Below are 19,158 nucleotides of genomic sequence, written 5' to 3' on the forward strand. Positions count from 1 at the left end.
AAAATAAAATAAAATAAAATAAAATAAAATAAAATAAAATAAAATAAGGCTTAAAAAATGAAAGTAAATACGGGTAGAAAATGCTACTCAATCATTCTGATTATCTTTGAGGAGACCAAAAATTCTAGATACTCTGTAATATCTTCCCACCCACTTAGCTTTTTTGTTTCCATTCTCTAGTCTATCACCTGCTCAAGAGATTGCATGTAAAGAAGTGAGGTTAGAGAGCATAGACTCTGGACCCAAACTGCTTGGGTTCAAGTCTATATTATATCATATGCCAGTGGAATGGCTTTGGGAAACTGCTTCAATCTATGCTAAGTAACTCAGTTGTAAATGGAGTTATCACATGGACTTAATTGGATTCTTGCAGTGGCTTAGTTAATGCATATAAATCACTAAATTGGAACAATTCTTGGCACAAGTCAAGGACTCTTTATAATTTACACTGATACCACATGGATAAAAATACAAAACTGGAGCTAGAGAGATAGCTCATTGAATAAGGCACTTGCTACTCTTGCAGAAGACCCAAGTTCAGTTCCCAGCATCCACTTCAGGCAACTCCAGCTCCAGGGGATCAAATCTCTGGTTTCTATGGGCATCTGAAGTCACTTACACAATTAAAAATGATAAAGTTGTAATAAAGTTAAAGGCAAAAAGCAAATATAATATCAATAATCAGAAGGCATGGCAGAATACAAATAAATTCTACAGTAGGGTGATCTTTTAAAATTCTACAGTAGGGTGGTCACAAAGGGCTGCAGAGATGCCTCTGTGGCTGAGAGTACTTGATACTCTTTCAGAGGACCCTGGTTCAGTTCCTAGCATCCACATGATGGTTTATAACTCTAGTTCCAAGGGATCTGGCACTTTCTTCTGGCCTTCATGGGTGCCATGCTCACATATAGTGAATTCATGTACATGTGAGCAAAACATCTGATATACATAAAATAAATATAAATACAAGTAGTCACAACAAGACATTAGTAAGTTATTAACTATATCAAGTATGGATTTTCTCATTAGATTTTGAAACAGATAAACAATATTTTCTTAAATTAAATTGTTCTTAAATCAAGGACAGAAGGTTACTTTGCTATCGACAAGATGATGTCAAGATTTTGTCAGCAGGCTACCTGAGTGGTTGATGCTTGTTCAGGTTAATCATAGTAGGAAATTTCATTGTTGATTATTTAAAGAAAGTTGCTTACATGGTATTAGCATCTTCACAGTGGTGGAGGCATCAGACTGTTGAAGAGTAAAATCTTTTCAAGTGCTTTAAAGGCTTGGAACAATCTGGAAAACCTTGCCGAGTCTACTTGTCCTGCGAAACTCCGGGCCTGGTATTTTCCTTCTGTTATACTATTCCTCTGACTTTCTTTCTTTCTTTTCTTTCTTTCTTTCTTTCTTTCTTTCTTTCTTTCTTTCTTTCTTTTTCCTTCTGACTTTTTTCTAATCAGAATAGAAACACAACTGCCTAATGGACAAAATGAGGGAGTAGCATAGTATTTATGAATGAAAAGGAGGATGAATTTGATTAGGTCACCAATGTTTTAGGTACCTTTCTAAGTTCTTGGTGAAGGCCTTTAATCAGTTACCTTAGAGTTACTTATTACCCCAGAAATGCTTACTTAATCACTGACTAAGAAATGAACAGTGTGCAGACCGAAGACAAGGACTTGGGGTCAAAGTGCAGAGAGCAAAGGCCAGTGAGTAGAAAGTTCCACCTTCCTCCTCAGGTTTCCAGAGCTAAGTAAATGGAGAGACTGGACAACCATGGTGGTGGGCAGTGTGAATGATGTATCGGATACACTGACCTAAGAGACACGAATAATCACATTAGAAAGAACAATTTCTCTCTCTTCCTTGACATCTGATCAAAGCCATGCACAAGCCTGCACCTGTGCCACATTTGATGCTCTTTGTCAATTACTTTTTGACCACAATAAACTCTGACAATGCTATGGTTCTTCAACTTCAGGTTTTTCAGAAACGAAATCAGAGGGAGCACATCTATTTGCTCATTTGAAATGATGTTTAACTCTGAGAAGTTAGTGTTTCTTTAGAGGACACACTGCATGGCATAATGTTCCTCACTTGTATGGCTGTACACTGAGTCAGTCTTCTAATTTCTCTCCAGTTTATTTGGGTGCCTTTCTGATCTTTAATCACCTTCATTTAACTACAGAAAACTTGTTTTAACGCTAAACAAATACCTTTCATGTTCTATAAGAAGGGACAATTTAAGATCAGAAGGCAAACTAGCCTCTCTGGACCCCTGCTATCAAAAGGAAGAGCTGCACCTTGGTGACAAGTTGGGCTAGAGAGATGGCTCAGCAGTCATGAGTGTATATTGCTCTTCCAGAGGACTTGACTTTCATTCCAAGCACCCATGTCAGCTGGCTCACAATTGCCTATAACTCCAACTCCAGGGAAGCCAACAGCTCTGTCCTCTGTGAGTAACTACACACATAGCCCATACACACACCCACATGCACGCACGCATGCGCTCACGTGCTTACACACGCAGATAAACACACAATGGCGTCCTCTTTCTCATTTCTTTTTAAAAGGATAGTGTTTGAAACCAGATTTTTTTTGTGTGTTTTCTATTTGGTGAGAGCAGAGTGAGTTGTTTCTTACAGTGAAATTATACTTGGAGTCTTACCTCAGCTGGAGTATAACTTGTAAAAAGAGGCTAAGAAGCCTGGCACCTAGGAGGCATGCCATAAAAGTTCCAACAATCCCTCTTTTGCCCTGGGTGGAGGCTGGAAGGAGAGAACATCTGAGCATGTGCAGACAGCTATATCTGAACCACCCTACTCAGGCCTGGGCAGAGGGATCAGAAGCAGGTGTGTGAAGCAGCTGTTCAGTGTTGGTGCTCCAGGGTGATATGTGTGAAAAGGGATGAATAAAAGGATGAAGAACAATTGAGTGAAGGACCCAGAAGCCACGCATCTACCCCAGGGAAGCCACAGACTTGCACTTCTGCAAAGGCTCTTGGGCCCAGTGCCCAGAGTTCTTTGCTGGGGTGGAGCTTAGCACTCACGGGACAGATGCCTTGACTACACTAGAGAGAAGGGGAAGAGAAATAAGGCAGGTTCTCCAAAACTAGGACATAAACTTGGGGGACTGGGGAAGTTCCTAATTTAATCTATTCTTATTGGTTTGACACAAACTAATTTGTATCTTGCCTCTATCTTCTGACCTAAGTATTATAATTATTATACTGGTCTTAAAATGAGGAACCAAGGCAAGACAGTTTAGATGACTTTCTTAAATATCAAGAAAGTAGCAGATGTGTAATTTATTAACCAGAGAGTCTGATTCAAGATGTATTTTTCTGCACTTAAAATATTTAGCAACTGAACTACCCCTTAGTATATTGTCATTACTTTTTCACATTAATGAATTTTGAGACCAGTGTATTGAATGCCTAGCCACTGGGGACTGAGGAATTAACACAAAACACAAGCGATGTTCCCACAGAGCAGAGGCCTCAGGAGACAGGCTATTACACAGCAACTGTATTCCTGTAGATATGGATTGCTCCCAGCAGGCTATTTCTAAATGGTCTCATGCTGGGCTCTGGGCCCTTCAGATTTCTTACTGGGTGACCACAGGACATGCTTCCATTACTATTATTGTCTATTGACTTTAAGCTTCCATCCTTGGGGCTTGGAGAGATGGCTCAGAAGTTAAGAGCACTGGCTGCTCTTCCAAAGGTCCTGAGTTCAATTCCCAGCAACCACATGGTAGCTCACAACCATCTATAATGAGATTTAGTGCCTTCTTCTGGCATGCAGCTGACAGAACACTGTAAAAATAATAAATAACTCTTAAAAAAAAAAAAAAGCTTCCACCCTTGGTTAGGAGGATCTCTACTTTATCAGGTCTTTTTCTGTTCAGAAACCTTTGATGGATTCTATTTTCTACAAGCATTCATAGAAAAACCTCTCACCTTCACCCATAGTGAGGTCCAGCAAACCATCATGGAAATGTACATCTATCGAGCAGTGGTCTTGGACTCTTGCCAATAAATCAAGTATTGACTCTTACATTCAAATATTTTTAGCAATCTTTGTCCTAGTTTTCTGGGGGGAGAAACTTTAGGTTTGGGACTTGAGGCAGACTTGGGGTTGAATTTTAGTTTCTGCACTTATCTTAGTGTGACCCCAGAGCAGTCATTTCACCCACGGGAGCTTCACGCTCATCTACAAACTTTAGAAAACAGAACTTTCAGGGGATCTAAGCCAATCATTTAACAAATGCTATTTCCTAAAGAACATTAATTACTTTTATCATCCATAGCTTAAGTTTTGTTGTCACCAAAACTTCCAAAGGCCCCGTAACTTCTCTGTAATTTACATTTCCATACTTATCTCCCCAATTTATTAAAACAGCCCTCTACTTGTACCAGATTTAATAAATGCAGTGTCTCATAACAGCAGCCTGTCACTTTTTTTGGCACATTAAACAAACAAACTAGCTTTTTCTTCAAGGCTTCCTCAGTGCTGTTTTTATAGTGAGGTTTCCCTGGTTCCGTCAGCCACTAAGCTCTCGTGGGTACCATTTCTGTCCCTTCATATTCTCTCACCATCTGACAACACTCACATATGCTGTGTTTGAATTCTCACTATAATGCAGTTCTGTGCATTTAGTTGTTCTTCTGCCTAACTCTCTATTCCTTAATGGCTGGAATAAAACAGCGTCCAGTGAAATGACCATACATTCTTACCAGTAAACAAATGAAATTCATTAAATTAAAATTAAGAAAGTTATTTTAAATTTCTTTGATTATGCTGAAGGACTCAGTGTTATTTTTACAAAGTTTAGCTTTTGAAGTAGAGAACTATGAGATTCCATCTTTCCTTGCCAATTGGTCATAGAGTTTAGTATTTACACTTGCGATCTATTTAAGCTCAATTATTCTAGACACAAAGAAGGAAGACTTGACCTTTCCACACAATTGGAAAGAAGTTTAATTGTATACTCTATTTTAATTGGTGCAATTTTTTATTATGTATTAAAAAATCCAATATTCTTGTGACGTAAGGAATCCTAAACAGCTTACCTTCCTTTTTGAACTATGGAATGTGATAGATGCCTTCTACACCAGCTCTATGTAAAGCCAAGAGTGCAAAGGGCTCCACAATTATGTGGAATTTCCATGGCTGCTGACTGCACCACTCACACATGGCTGACATCTGGGACAGCTTTTCACCACTTCCCAGGAAAACAGAAAAACCAGGACATTTAGACCAGTTCTATGTCAGGCTTGGTGGCATTTCTACCTGAAGAGGGGGGAGGATTTCCTCACTGACATGGAGCTTCCTGATCCAACTGACCACAAGAAGCAGAAAACATCTAGTGACTTTCATGGCTGTTTTTCAACTACCAGCACTTGATAGAGCTACTTCTCCTGCTGTCCATGCAGCAGATGGCTGCTCCCACTGTTTTCTCTGGACACCCCAGCCATAAAAGTGAGCTTTGGGTAAAGCTGAATTCAGCCAATTGAAAGGATAATTCGTTATTCTATGGTTCAATATTGTTGGTCACAAAATGTCGTTTTAAAACAAAATGATAATGGGAAATGATTTTTCCTGAATATCTTTATTGGTCTGTTTTTGGAAATGTTCATGTTTGAGAAGTCCCAAACCGGAAGGTTTAACCAAAAGACCATGAGTGAGGGTGCGCAGTGTGTCTGTCTTAGGGCAGTGGCTGTCCGAGTGTGGCACCCTGATCCAGCAGGAACAGGGCCAAGGAAGAACCTATCAGAAGTGCAAGCTCTCAGGCCTGGCTTGACCCGGCCAACCAGAGACTGAAGGGGAACACGCAAGCTATTGAAAAGAGTCGCCAGGAGGCTCCACACTGCTGCTCACCCTGACAAGCACTGCCCTGGGAACAGGAGAGGAGCGGAGGCAACCTGTGCAGATTATTTTTTAGTTTTTATTATTTTTATTTTTTTTTCAAGACAGGGTTTCTCTGTGTAGCCTGGCTGTCCTGGAACTCACTCTGTAGACCAGGCTGGCCTCAAACTCACAGAGATCCACCTGCCTCTGCCTCCCTGGGTGCAGGGATTAAGTGTGGAGATTCTTAACTGACATTTTAAGGTCTTTTTTAGCCCTATGGGTTGGTTATGGACTCGCCACAGTTACTACTGAATTTGTTTTTCAACAATATTTTTCCAGTGTCTCTACGGTTTTTATGAGTGCCTGCATGTCTATACACAGAGGAATCAGTCACATTAGCGATTGTCTTAAGCCTCCGTCTTGCTCCTATTCACAATGGGAGGAGCAGTAACTTTAAACAAGGTAGCATCACGGATGTACTGAGAAGCCGAAAGACTCTGGACCTACAGTCCTCTTTATGGTGCCAGGCACTACAATAACTACACCAGTATTATAGAATCAATGTTTATAGAAACTCCATGAAGAAAAGAGGTGTGAGGATTATCCACGGCAAATCATTCCCTCACGTTATTACTAGAGATCCATTCTTGTCTTTCAATAAAATCCAGACTTACTTACGCTACATGACAGAAACACTAGCGATTCCAATGTCACAGCTAAGGATGGGAAATCCTGTACCATGTCTGCACTCAGGACAGGTGCTGCCTTGGTTTGCTGCCATCGCTCATCCTTCATATCCAGTTTGTCCCTCATGCTGTCACTTTGGTCTTCCTGAACGCCTTTTGCAAATCACTGTTCCTAATTGCCACATTCATTCAGACCACCAGAACTTTTTCTGAATTACCTTCATAGTCATCTCATCTGCCCCACACCTCTACGCCCACACTTAACCCCTCCCCCAACACACACACCTGTTCTTCCTCTAGAGAGGCCCATGACCTGTTCTCCATACTTTCCAGAATGCTCTAACACAGACATGACTGTGGATCCTGAATGGCTCTGGATAAAGTTCCAGTGTTTTCAAATGACTTTATGTACCTCCATTCACTCTTGTAAAGTTTCACTTGTCATTTCCCACTTCCTGGTCAAAGCACCAGCCTTGCTAGACTATTTTTAGATCCTACGGGAAAGCTGCTTGCTCTTTGTATGCCGTGTTCCCTGTTTGACAGTATACTGTTAAGAATCACAACTCTGCTTCCTTCAACACAGAGACTAAACTAAGGAATAATCATGAGTGTCAGGATGTGGACACGTCTGTGCTGACCATGGCCAGCAAATCTGGATGTGTCCAATCAGAACAGTCCCCACATACTTGTGTTTATTTCTAGCTAGGTTTTGTTTTTTTGTTTGTTTGTTTTTGTTTTTTGAGACAAGGTTTCTCTGTGTGGCCTTGGCTGTCCTGGACTCGCTTTGTAGACCAGGCTGGCCTCAGTCTCACAGAGATTGGCCTGCCTCTGCCTCCCTGAGAGCTGGAATTACAGGCATGCCCCGCTGCACCTGGCTAGTTCCTGAGTCACTAGAACAGAATGTATTGACAATGGCTTGTCTGAATTCTGAGCTGTTTTCCGCAGCTGTTTATGCACACAATATTTAAAAGCCTCTTAAATCTCAATTGGCAATCAAAAAGTGACATAACAACTTTACAGGATATTTGAAAAAGAAAAACAGAGGGAAGATGCATATTTCTCCATTATATAGCAAAATTGACGTAATTATTACTATAGGCTGGGAGCAATAGCAATAACATGTTTACTGATGTCTTCTCAATGCAATGTGTATGTGTGTATGCACAAGAGGGGGGTGGGGAAGATGTATAAATGTGTACATACATGTGTGTGCGGTTGTGCATACTTATGCATATATGTGGAGGCCAGAGGAGAATGTTTGGTGTCCTTTCCATATGGTTTTTTGCTCTGTCCCTTTAAGACAGGGGTTCTCACTGAAAATGGAGCTTACTAATTCTTGTGTAAGTTGGAGACTAAACTCAAGAATTCTCCTGCCCCATCCCTCCTTTTGCCCAGCACTGGGGTGATAGGAACATGTGGCCACACGTGGCTTTTCACATGGATACTAAGAACCCAAACCTAGATCCTCACATTACACAGCTGCTCTTCTCCACTGAGCCAGCTTCCCAGGCCACAATGCAATGTGTTTAAATTTTAAATGCTAAGTATCTGAGTGAAGGGTGGCTGACCTAGCATCCTGATGTATAGAATTCAGATATTCCTGAATATGCTAACCACAGTTCATTCAGCAGCTTCCAGGATTTCAAGGATCCTGGAACAGGCTGTTGAAGCAAAATGAAAGGCAGAGAACTAAGTGGGGTTTTTTTTGTTTGTTTTGTTGTTGGTTTTTGTTTTTTTTTTTTTTTTTTTTTTTTCAATGAAGGCTGGGAAGGAAGTGTAACTCTCAAGGATCACCAGTAGCGGAGAGATTAGGACTGGCTGTGAGGTGGAGGATGGGACAGTATACACAGCTGTGTCACAAAACAAAAAGGGCATTGTTCATTTTCTTGGACAATGAGCAACTAATAACTCCTTATATGAGGAACAAATACCATCAGCAAAATGAAGTGGTCAGTGTCAATTTATTCCCTAGGCTGCTTGGGGACTCTTGGGGTCAGGGAATTCTGGCCCAATAGTAGGGCCAGTTATGGGTTCCATCTTGGGGAATGGGCCATACATCCAATCAGAAAGTTTGGTTACCCCCACAGTGGTTCTGCCACTAACGCACCAGTGGGCCTTCTTGCCAGACCAGTAGTTATTGTGGTTTGCAGAGTTCAAATATGGTAAGGTCACTTTCTTCTCTGGCAGTGTGCGTATCCCGTCCTAGCACTATGAAAGCTAACCAGTGAAACTAAAACTTCCATGTCAGTACTGGCTTGGTTTCTCCGTTTTCTTGTGGTCTCTTATGGTCAAGTTCTGGAAGGCTAGCCAAGAGAAATGACAACAGCCTTTAGTGTTCTAGGGCTGAACAGACCAATCTCTTTACTCTTACCAGAGGACCTTTTTGTCCATGGTGATTAACACAGAGGATAAGAGGATAAGAGACTACACTGCGCTCAGCTCTAAACAGGATCTCTATATGATAGCCCTTCCTCTCAAAGTTAAGGGGTAATGGCAGTGGAGGGGAGAGAGAGTTTTTACGAGCCACAGGCACTGGATGACTGTAATGAAACACTGTTTTCTAGACACAACACAGCAGCTGCTCATAAAAACTCAGTGACAGTGATAAGACCTGTGCAAGCTCAAGTCACAAAATCCTTAGTTGAAGAAAGATGGTCATGAATCCTACTACTAGTTAAGGAGATATTGGCAACTGATAGCCTTTGGGAGATGAAGAGTTGGTTCTATTAGTAACTCCTAATAGATCAACCTAATAGATGAATACATGGCCCCACACCTACGAGTTTTTGGGCAGCCCAAACTGGACTCTACTTTTGTTTTTTTTTTCTGTGTTGTTTTTAAAAAGAAGGTATGCAGTTAGGTGGGTATGAAGGTACGGATGGGTCTGGAAAGAGATGGGATGGGGTTTGATGTGATCAAAACACACTGAATGAAACGCTCAAAGAATTAACACAATTAATTGGGTTTTTTAAATAGTTCTTTTGTCTCACCCTCTGGAGTCCCTGGGACCACGTGTTCATGCTTGAGCTATCTGGTCTATTGAGTTACTAAGAAGTAGGTGTTGGATGGCCAAAAACTGGTGTAACCCAGACTGTCAAATGGTTTGGTGTGTGCAAGAACCATGGAGACTGTTGACGAGCTGAAGCACAAGTAGGACCCTGCCTCAGCTTACCTCCAGGAGCCCGTCCTCTGGCAGATCTGTGCAGTGAACAGCATTTTGAATCTTAGTTTTACCAAAGACGGCTCTGAGGGTCTTGGGACGTAAATGCCGGGCAATTTCCTATGAAACACACGTATAGGTTAAAGTTAGTCACTGGCATTAATAAGAAAAAAAAAAAATTACCTACATGAACCGTCTTAATTATTTTATGTTATAAAATTGAAGTTTATGGAAGGTGATAATTTTTCTTGGAAACAACATAAATATATGAAACATTTGACCACTAAAAATTTACCAGTATACATTTTTTTTAAGATTAAAAAATCAGTACTGTATTACTGTACTTATTGGTGGTATGTGTGTTTGTGTGTATGAGAGTGTGTGAGTGTGTGTGTGTATGTGTGTGTGTGTGTGTGTGTGTGTCATAGGACAACCTATGTGAGTCAGTTCTCTCCCACAATGTGGGTCTCAGGAATTGAACTCAGGTTATTAGTCTTGGGGGCAGGCTCCTTTACCTCCTGAGCCATCTTGTTTGCCCTAGTGTGGTGGTTTGAATAAGAATGGCCCCTATGGACTCATATATTTGAATGCTTTGTCACTAGTAGGTGGATCTGTTCAAATGGATTAGAAGGATTAGGAGGTGTGGCCTTGTCTGAGTTCCTCTTCTTGGAGGAAGTATGTCATTGGCGTTGGGCTTTGATGTTTCAAAAGCCCATGCCAGGCCCAGTCCCTCCCAACCCCCCTTGCTTGGAGATCAGGATGTAGCTCTCAGTTATTTCTCCAGTACCACAACTGCCTGTCACCATGTTCCCTGCCACCATGCTACTTGCCATGATGATAATGGACTAATGCTCAGAAACTGTAAGCAAGGACCCAATAAAGTGCTATCTTTTGGTCTTGGTGTCTCTTCAAAGCAATAAAGTACTGACTAAGGCAGATAGCAAGGCTTTTTCTGTGGCCCAATGTATAATGTATTATATTATGAGACAAATAATAATTACATTTCTTTTTATCAATGGAGTTTTAGAGCCACATAAAATAAGATTACTATGGAAAACAAATTTTAAGAATAGTAACTATCTTAACTTTGTTAAAATGAACCGGTTTCATGGTGTTGATTTTAAACTTTTAAAGGCTTTAAATCTGCTTAGTATTAGTTCATTTTTAAGGAGAAGATGGTCACAAATTGCCCTGGATTTAATGAAGCTTAGACAGATACAGCAATAGACACAAGAGCACTACAAGGGTATAATAACAATTGGGCAAAAGTCGTAGGTAGGTAAGGGAGTGTAGACCTGAGTGGTGAAGGAGAGAAAGATGATGGAAAGGTACAACAGTAGGTTTGAGCTCAGCTAATGGGGTACATAAGTACTGAGACAGAAGTGAACTGGGAAACAGAGATCACCAGCATATCAGTTCTTAGGTCAGGTGGAAAGCTCCAGGTGTGCGGGAAGGGACTGACAATCACCAGTGTAACCGTGTTTGAAGTCAAGGTGAGGGCTGGAATGCTGGAGGAAAGAGAACAGGTTGTGTGGCCCAGTTACTGAATGACCCCCTCTGCGGATGTGGAAATAGACAGGCACTCCTGGGGTACATGGATGCTGAGTAGCATTCACAGCAAATTAAGGGTGTGTTGGAAGTTTCCATTTATTTCACTACAGCCACATATCACCAGAAGGACACAGCGAATCAATGTACTGAATGCGGTTCCACAGGTTATAACGCAGCTGCAATTTCCTATCATCTCATGGCATTATGGCAGTCATAACGTGGCCCAGTGTTCTACCCACCTGATTGTGGTGCTTCCACTATAAATAAACATGCTCTGTCAATCATATACAAGGCTAGCACAGTTGGTAACACCTGATAGTAACAACAAGGCACCATGTGGCCAGTTCATATATTTCTCATGCCATTCTTTGTATTCTTGGGGTACTCCTACTTACTAATCAAGCAGCATGCCATGCTACATGGGGAGAAGCCTCGACATCAAGGTTTTAGGCTTCCATTTTAGATCATGTAAAAACGGTTTTGATAAACTGAAATGTCATATATGCATATTATACATAGATTTTTCTAATTATCTCTAACAGATCCCTGTTCTTTCTTCTATTTATACTCTGTGGTGAAAAACCATCATGCACAATCCTTCCTTAATGAGAAGAAATAACATTCAGATAAAACAAGGCCACACTAAGTGCCAACATCTTCATTTCAGACCATAAAAAACTCTTTAGATGCAATTTCAATATTTATAAATGATAGGTTATTCTGAGAAAAACTGGTCTCCTTAAAGAGTAATATTTAATTGCATCTAAAGTGAACAGCCTTTCAAACCACCAAATTGATGGCATATTCATGCCCCCCAACAACCTGGTGCCCAAGCTCCCAAGTGCTTGGTTATTTCACATTTCATCACAAGTACTAAAAATTCTACTCAGGTAATCCTGCAGTGGGAGGAAAAATTTCATCGTACTGAATGACCTCTAAGTCTGAGACAGAAAAAACAATACTGAACTGTATGGTGACTAGCAAAAAATAAAAACAAAGAAGAGAAAGTTTATTTCACTATCCTAAGGCTGTGTGCATTTCAAAGAATGCCACTGAGTACTGAACAGATCTGCCAGCTGATAAAATATGTGCAGACAAAGAACAAATTGGAAGCTGTTCTTTTTCAGTCTTCCCTAACACAGGAGAGATACAACAATGAAAAACTGTCTCATCTCTCCCTGTCTGTAGAAGTTTTAATAAACTCCATTTCCATTTACTCTTCAACCTTCTTACCCACAATGCCACCTAAGCTGCTTTGGCAAGGGGCACTACAGTCTTTATATTGCCATAGGTTCTCTTCATTTATGAGCCCCTTTGGTCATTCCCATATTCCTGAAGCTCCACCTTCACTCACCCCACATGGTTCCAATGGTCCAGTGTCCTAAGGCTCCTGGATTTCTATGCTGTTACCACTTACAATCAGATCCTTTTGTCTTTCTTTCTTTCTTTCTTTCTTTCTTTCTTTCTTTCTTTCTTTCTTTCTTTCTTTCTTTCTTTCTTTCTTTCCTCTCATCTTCTGGCTCTCTCTGCACATTTAGTGCTGTTCATATCTCTTCAGACACTTTAGTTCCTAACTTCTGCCCAACTCTTTTACTCAACATCTCCTGCTTAACCCACTGGAATCTTATACTCTATCTGTCCAAGCCTAATCTCACTATCTTCTCTCCAATCCCCTCCTCCTCCTAATTTCCCTCTCTTCGTGAACAGAACCATAGTTCAACCAAGTAACTAGGCAAAGAGCTTTGGAGTCATCCCCAGAGGCCTCTTTCTTCTTGAGCCCTACATCTAGTCTGTCACATTATATGGAGCCTTTCCTTTGGCACAACATTCCTTCCTATGATGTCTGCTTCCAATCCTATTGCTACAGTTAATTCTCACATTATATTTAGACTTTAGTGGCCTCCTAACAGGCTTCCTTACCTCTATCACTAAACTTTTAGCTCATTTGTTTATACACATGCTCATTCTTGTAATCCACATAAGCATAAGGACTGGGACTATGATCTTCACATGGCCAACACACTGAAAGCTTATGAAAGATGCATGGAGTTACAGGATTAATGACTTCACAGATGAATGAATGGATGAGTCAAAGAACAAGTAACGTCCAATACTCTTTAGGAGCACCACAGTAGAGAGACTCAGCTATTTCTTACCAGTGGTCAAAGTTCCTTTTTGCTATATTTTCCAGAAGTGTTTATCTCAAGGAATTCTGAAGAAAACTTCTTTGACATATAAGTAATCACCATTCGACTGATCTATTTTTCATCTTCAGGTATGTGTCTGATGTGTGTGCGTGCTTTTTTGCGTGTGGGGGCATATGTGTGCCATAGTGCATGTGTGGAAGTCAAAGCAACCTCAGATGTCATTTGTACCTTGTTTGATGGAGTCACACCATTTGCCACAATGTACATTAGCCTAGCTGGCTCAAAAACTTGTGGGGATTTGCCTGTCTCTGACTCCCATCACACCATAGCAACACTGAGATTACAGGTGCACACTGTCATGCCTGGCTTTGCATGGGGTCTGGGGCTCTGAACTCAGATCTTTACACCCATGTGATAACAGTCTGGCCACTGAGCTTCCAGATCAATTTATCTTGCTGAGAAGGAATGAGAACCCTGAGCATGAATTCCAATTCCTTAAAGGAGACTTCTCTGGGACTCTGACCTAGGATAATGTCACTAACATAAAGTACCACATGGCACCCATGTGAGATGGGGACAATCAGAGTGGCATTAGGTTTTTAAGTGTGTGTAAGTGATTTTCCCAGTTCTGATATTAAGTCAGATTTGAATTCCCTCAAGAACTAAGGTATCTTCAGGTGCAGGCACAAGCTCATAGAATGACCATGGTAAACATCACACTGTGTTACATAAGTCAGTGACCTTTCAGCTCATGTGTTAGGCTTATATTACACATTACTATATTTTAAAAACACATTTCGCTAAAATGTATTAACTCTTTCTTTTCTCACCCTTCTCTCCCTTCTTTCACTTTTCCTTTCCTCCCTTCCCTGCACTATTTCTTGCTTGGGTATCAAACCCAAGGATTCACACATGCTAAAAAAAAAAAAACAACAAAAAACACTTTATCACTGAGCTCTATCTTCCTCTGTTTTATTCACCTGGAGACATTGTCTCACTAAATTGCCCAGACTGTTTTCAAACCTGCAATCCCCTTACCTCAGCCTCCCAAGCAGCTGCGATTACAAACCTGTCCCACCATTTCTAGCTAATTCGCAGGCATATGTTTGACCCTGAGGCACATGGCGTGAGGCAAGAGTATCACATACGAATAAACTCTGTTCCTCAAAGTTGGAATTTTGCGCATGTTTCCTTGGTTTCAAATTTTCTAAAATGGAACCATTGTGCTGGGATTGGTGATATAGGTTGTAATTCTACCTACCTGGGTAACTGAGGCAGGATAATCTTAATCTTAAATAAGTATTTTATTCTATGTATGGGTGTTTTGCCTGCATGTATGTCTATGAATCAAGTGCATGCCTGGTGCCTGTGGAGGCTAGAAGAGGATGGAGAGATGGAGTTATAGTGCTAGGAATCGTACTCGGGTCTTCTGAAGCGCAGACAGTACTCTTAGGCTCTGAGCCATTTTTCTTCCCAAAACAGAGGTTTCTCTGTTAGCCGTGGCTGTCCTTGACTTGCTTTGTGGACCTGCTTCTGCCCCCCCTGAGTGCTGGGATTAAAGGTGTGCACCACTATGCCCAGCCAGGATCACAATCTTGAAGCCTGCCCGGGGTTACAGGGTGAGTTCAAAGCCAGTCTAGATCCCTAGTAAAACCCAGCTCCAAACTATGAAAGCGAAAGGAGGGCTAGAAAAGCCTAGTGGCAGATGCTTGCCTATCACATGTCAGACCTAAGAATAGCACCTAGAGTCACACACACACACACACAGGCAGAGGCAATCATGTTCAGAATGTGTTGATTATTCCATTAATGAAAGCATATAATAAATCACAGCATGTTACTCGTATAACTTTGATGAGAGATGTCACCAGGAAACAGTTTGTTTTTCTTAGTGTCTTCTTTAACAGCTTTTTCTCCCAACACAAAGAACCTTTCTTCAGGGGTTAAATTCCAAAGACAATTTTATCCTCTTCTCAATAGATTGTAATTTGCAGCTATAATCTTCTAATGCTAAATTTTCTTTTTAAAAAAAAAAAAAAAACTACTCACTCCATCTCATTCTTTTCTAGATTATTTGTTTTCTGCTTTTTCTCCACCACAGCAGTGCTCACGGGCTATTAAAAATTCATTTTTTTCTCTTATACAGTTTGAACAAAGGAGCCATTCTAAAAATAAATGCCAACTTTGAATTTTGATGTAACTGAGTATCTTAGAAAACCACAGGAAACGTGACTTTAAAACTGCCACCCAACAGTAAATGGACCCAATGCTGGGCAAGTCCAGTCCAGGCACTTACCCTGCTGGATGTCACGTGTCATGTCCCAGATCAACCCCATGACCTTCCCCCACTTCCCTCTGGGCCACTCACCAGCTCAGCTTCTATTCTCAGATTTACTGTTGTTCAGATTAGATAAGGCAGGGCTATCCCAACATTCTAAAGCCTAAAGTTCACGCCTTAATCTATTTACCGTTCAGGGTTGTATCCTAAATGCCACACTTTCCCTAGTACAAAAGAGTTGCTCAAAATAGTTGATTTTCAGTAAGCGTGTAAATTTTATGAATGTCTTCCCAGCGTTGGCAAATCCACTGGAAGTGGGGCACATGTTTTACCTCTGGTAGCATTTGGTACATGCCACACAAGGACGGATTTCACATACATGTCTACATTGCACTGGTCTCTATATTTTAAGTATTCAAAAAGTATGCACCATAGTTTATGAAATATACATATTTTTAAAAACACTCAAGCAGTAAAATCTATACACAGACTGAACTTCAAAAGGCTTAGAGGTGAACTCTGGGAAATACAGTGCACCGACTGGAACCTACACCACAGAATCTCAGGAACATTCGAGTATCGCCACTGTGTACAGGAAAAGCTGCAGCCACTTCCACACCTGCTTCTCTTGGATGAAGCTTTGCCAGGTACAGTCTTGGCTGAAACTTGAGATGTACACAAGTAACAAACAGCCCTCACAGGCCCAGAGCTCTAGACACCACCGTCCAGCTCGTAAGTAGATAGGCCTCATCGGAACCCACAATGTGGCCAGAACACACCGGCCCCAAGAGTGTAGTTCTGCCCTGTCTACTTTTCATAGATACAGCAAATCAACTCATCCAAATCCTGAAGGAATCTTTTGTGAGAAGGGCATCTCAGAGGATACATCAGGGGAAAAATAAATCAACCTTTGAGTTGAGGACAGATATTCTGTAGCTATTTTATAGGTTTTGTTTTTTTTAAAGATTTATTTATTATTACTTATACATTATTCTGCCTACAGGTGTGCCTACGTGCCAAAGGAGGGCACAAGATCTCATTACAGATGTTCATGAGCCACCGTGTGGTTGCTGGGAACTGAACTCAGGACCTTTGGAAGAACAGCCAGTGCTCTTAACTGAGCCATCTCTCCAGCCTATTTTATGGGTTTTTACCCTGCTTTGTTTGAATGAGTGGGCTTTATGGCAAAAGACAAAGGGCAGATACAAATGTTTAGCTATTTTTAAATCAATGTTCAGTGTGTTCAGTGGCTACCACATGGCTCTCCAAAGGGGCTGTCTCAGTTTACACTCCCACCAACTGCAAAAGAGGCTTCCTCCCCCAACATTCTCTCCAGAATTTGTCCTCATTTGCTTCCTCATGATTGATAAGTTATGCTATAGAAAATCCTATTTTTAAATCAGTGCAATGATACATGGACTTACATAATTCAACCATTTAGAAACATAACTGCTTCTATATCAGATTCTGACTCCAAATGTAATGAAAGGGAGACTTGAGATGCACCAATTCAATAACTTCTCAAAATTTATTACTCCCAGTACTTAGCTAGCAGATTATTCGTTTCCATCTTTTCTCTTACTTACACTTTTTTTGGTTGGTTTGGCTTAGAGTGCAGGGTACAGAATACAGTCTGTTTAGCAAATAAAATCCTCTATGTAGGGATAAGAACTTAGAAGATAAATTTCTGTTTGAGGAGCAGACATTCATTCTTAATAAAAATTCATGTGTGAGCTGCTTAATGCAGGCTCTGCACAGCCGAATGTGTCAAATATGACAAGATGAGGACAGAGCTGTGCAATGCATGAGGACAAACTCTGCTCAGTACAGCGCCTCCTGCTTACGATCACCCAGGTTAATGAGAATTCTGAAAACCAACTCATCCTTTTGTATATTAACGTGCATTAGGAACCAGCATCCATCACAGAAAAGGCAAAGGAAACCATGAAATAATTTAAACCACTCTCCCTTATACTATTACAGTAGAAAGAGTAAAACAAAAGACATTTTAAACAGACAGGTTTCATCTTGAGTCAGCAACTTCACCTCCAGAAACAGACCCGAAGGTAATAATAAGAATGGGTTCAAACATTCAGATGGAAGTTCAGTCTCCATGGCTGCAGAGATGGAGAAGAAAATCAGCAATAGTGGGATGCTGAGCTGAGCTCTATGCTGAACACAGTCACTGCTTTTTTTTTTTAAGACAGGGTTTCTCTGTGTAGCCTTGGCTGCCCTGGAATTCGTTCTGTAAACCAGTCTGGACTCAAACTCACAGAGATCTGCTTTCCTCTATCTCCCTAGTGCTGGGATTAAAGGCATGCATTACCACGCCTGGCTTTTTAGCTTTTAATAACCATGTTATGCAGGTGTATCTGCATGTGTTGCAAGCACGTGTATATGTATGAATGCATACATGTATGAGTATATGTGTGTGTGCATGTATGTGTGCACATGCGTATGGAGGCCAGAGAAAAAGCTCAGCTGTTATTCTTCAAGAGCCACGCAGACCACTACTTTTTTTGTGAGGAGTTTCTCACTAGCCCAGGAACTGATGAAGGAGGATATGTGCCCAATCAGAGATCCACCTGTCTCCCCTCCCCACCCCTGGAATTACAAGACCATGCCATCATACCTGGCTTTCTCTACACGTGCTCTAGGCACTGAGCTCAGGTCAAGAGCATTTTCCCAACAGAGTCACTGCCCCAGCACTGCAGAAGCATATTTAATAGTATTAATGTGAAAATTAAGTAGGTGTTATACAATATTAGCTATTGTATGATTTTAATCTTATCTTAAAAATATAAATGAATACAATAGTTTAACACCAAGTTACAGTGTTTATTTCTGAAAAGAAAAACAAGAATGGTAATTAATTTTTGTTTTCTTGAGCCAAAAATTACAGTGTTTATTTCTGAGTAGAAGAAAAACAAGAATGTTAATCAATTTTTGTTTTCTTGAATCTTAGTTCGTTCTCATACTTAGCTTATTTGGGAGTGACAGACTTAGCTGATGTGATCTGAGCAGCGAACATGAGCTACTACCCTAACTGGGAAGAAGACAGATTAAGTCTGCTTCTTTCCGTCTCCATCAGAACAAAGATGTCTCCCTTGATTCTTACTATGACTTCACTTGTGAAGAATTAGATTGAAGGGGAGATATGAAAGCCGGGGGGGGGGGGGGAACCAAACAATACAAAAACTGTGTAGGCCAAGTTGACTCACTCCGAACAGCACACAGTACTTGCACTTCCTAGGTGGAAAGCAAGCCAGCTACTCCGCTCAGAGCAAGCTGATATGCTCTAGGGCTGGCAGGCAAGGTCTTCAGTAAGCATAAACTCCTAGGATTGTGTACTGTACTTGGGCAGAAGGAAACAATGCACTTCCTTCTGAACAAGGAGCACCATTTTCTTGGCTAGTGCTAAAGCCGATGGACACATGCTCATTGCTTGCTGAACTATTACTGCCCGTTCAAAGCAGAAAAG

At 41.0% G+C, this 19,158-nt stretch overlaps 1 protein-coding gene across 2 annotated transcripts in view; it reads right to left on the reverse strand.

The window, feature by feature from the left end:
* Positions 1-19,158, reverse strand: part of Nme7 (NME/NM23 family member 7) — a 120,388-nt gene that overhangs the window by 16,528 nt on the left and 84,702 nt on the right. For both annotated transcript variants that reach the window (XM_055624608.1, XM_055624607.1), the window contains one exon: positions 9,714-9,821. In XM_055624608.1, coding sequence (XP_055480583.1) covers positions 9,714-9,821 — 108 coding nt within the window. The remainder of the gene's footprint in view (positions 1-9,713; positions 9,822-19,158) is intronic.

Source organism: Psammomys obesus, unplaced genomic scaffold (assembly GCF_907164565.1).
Source record: "Psammomys obesus unplaced genomic scaffold, mPsaObe1.curated_primary_1811, whole genome shotgun sequence".
NCBI classification, from domain to species: Eukaryota; Metazoa; Chordata; class Mammalia; order Rodentia; family Muridae; genus Psammomys; species Psammomys obesus.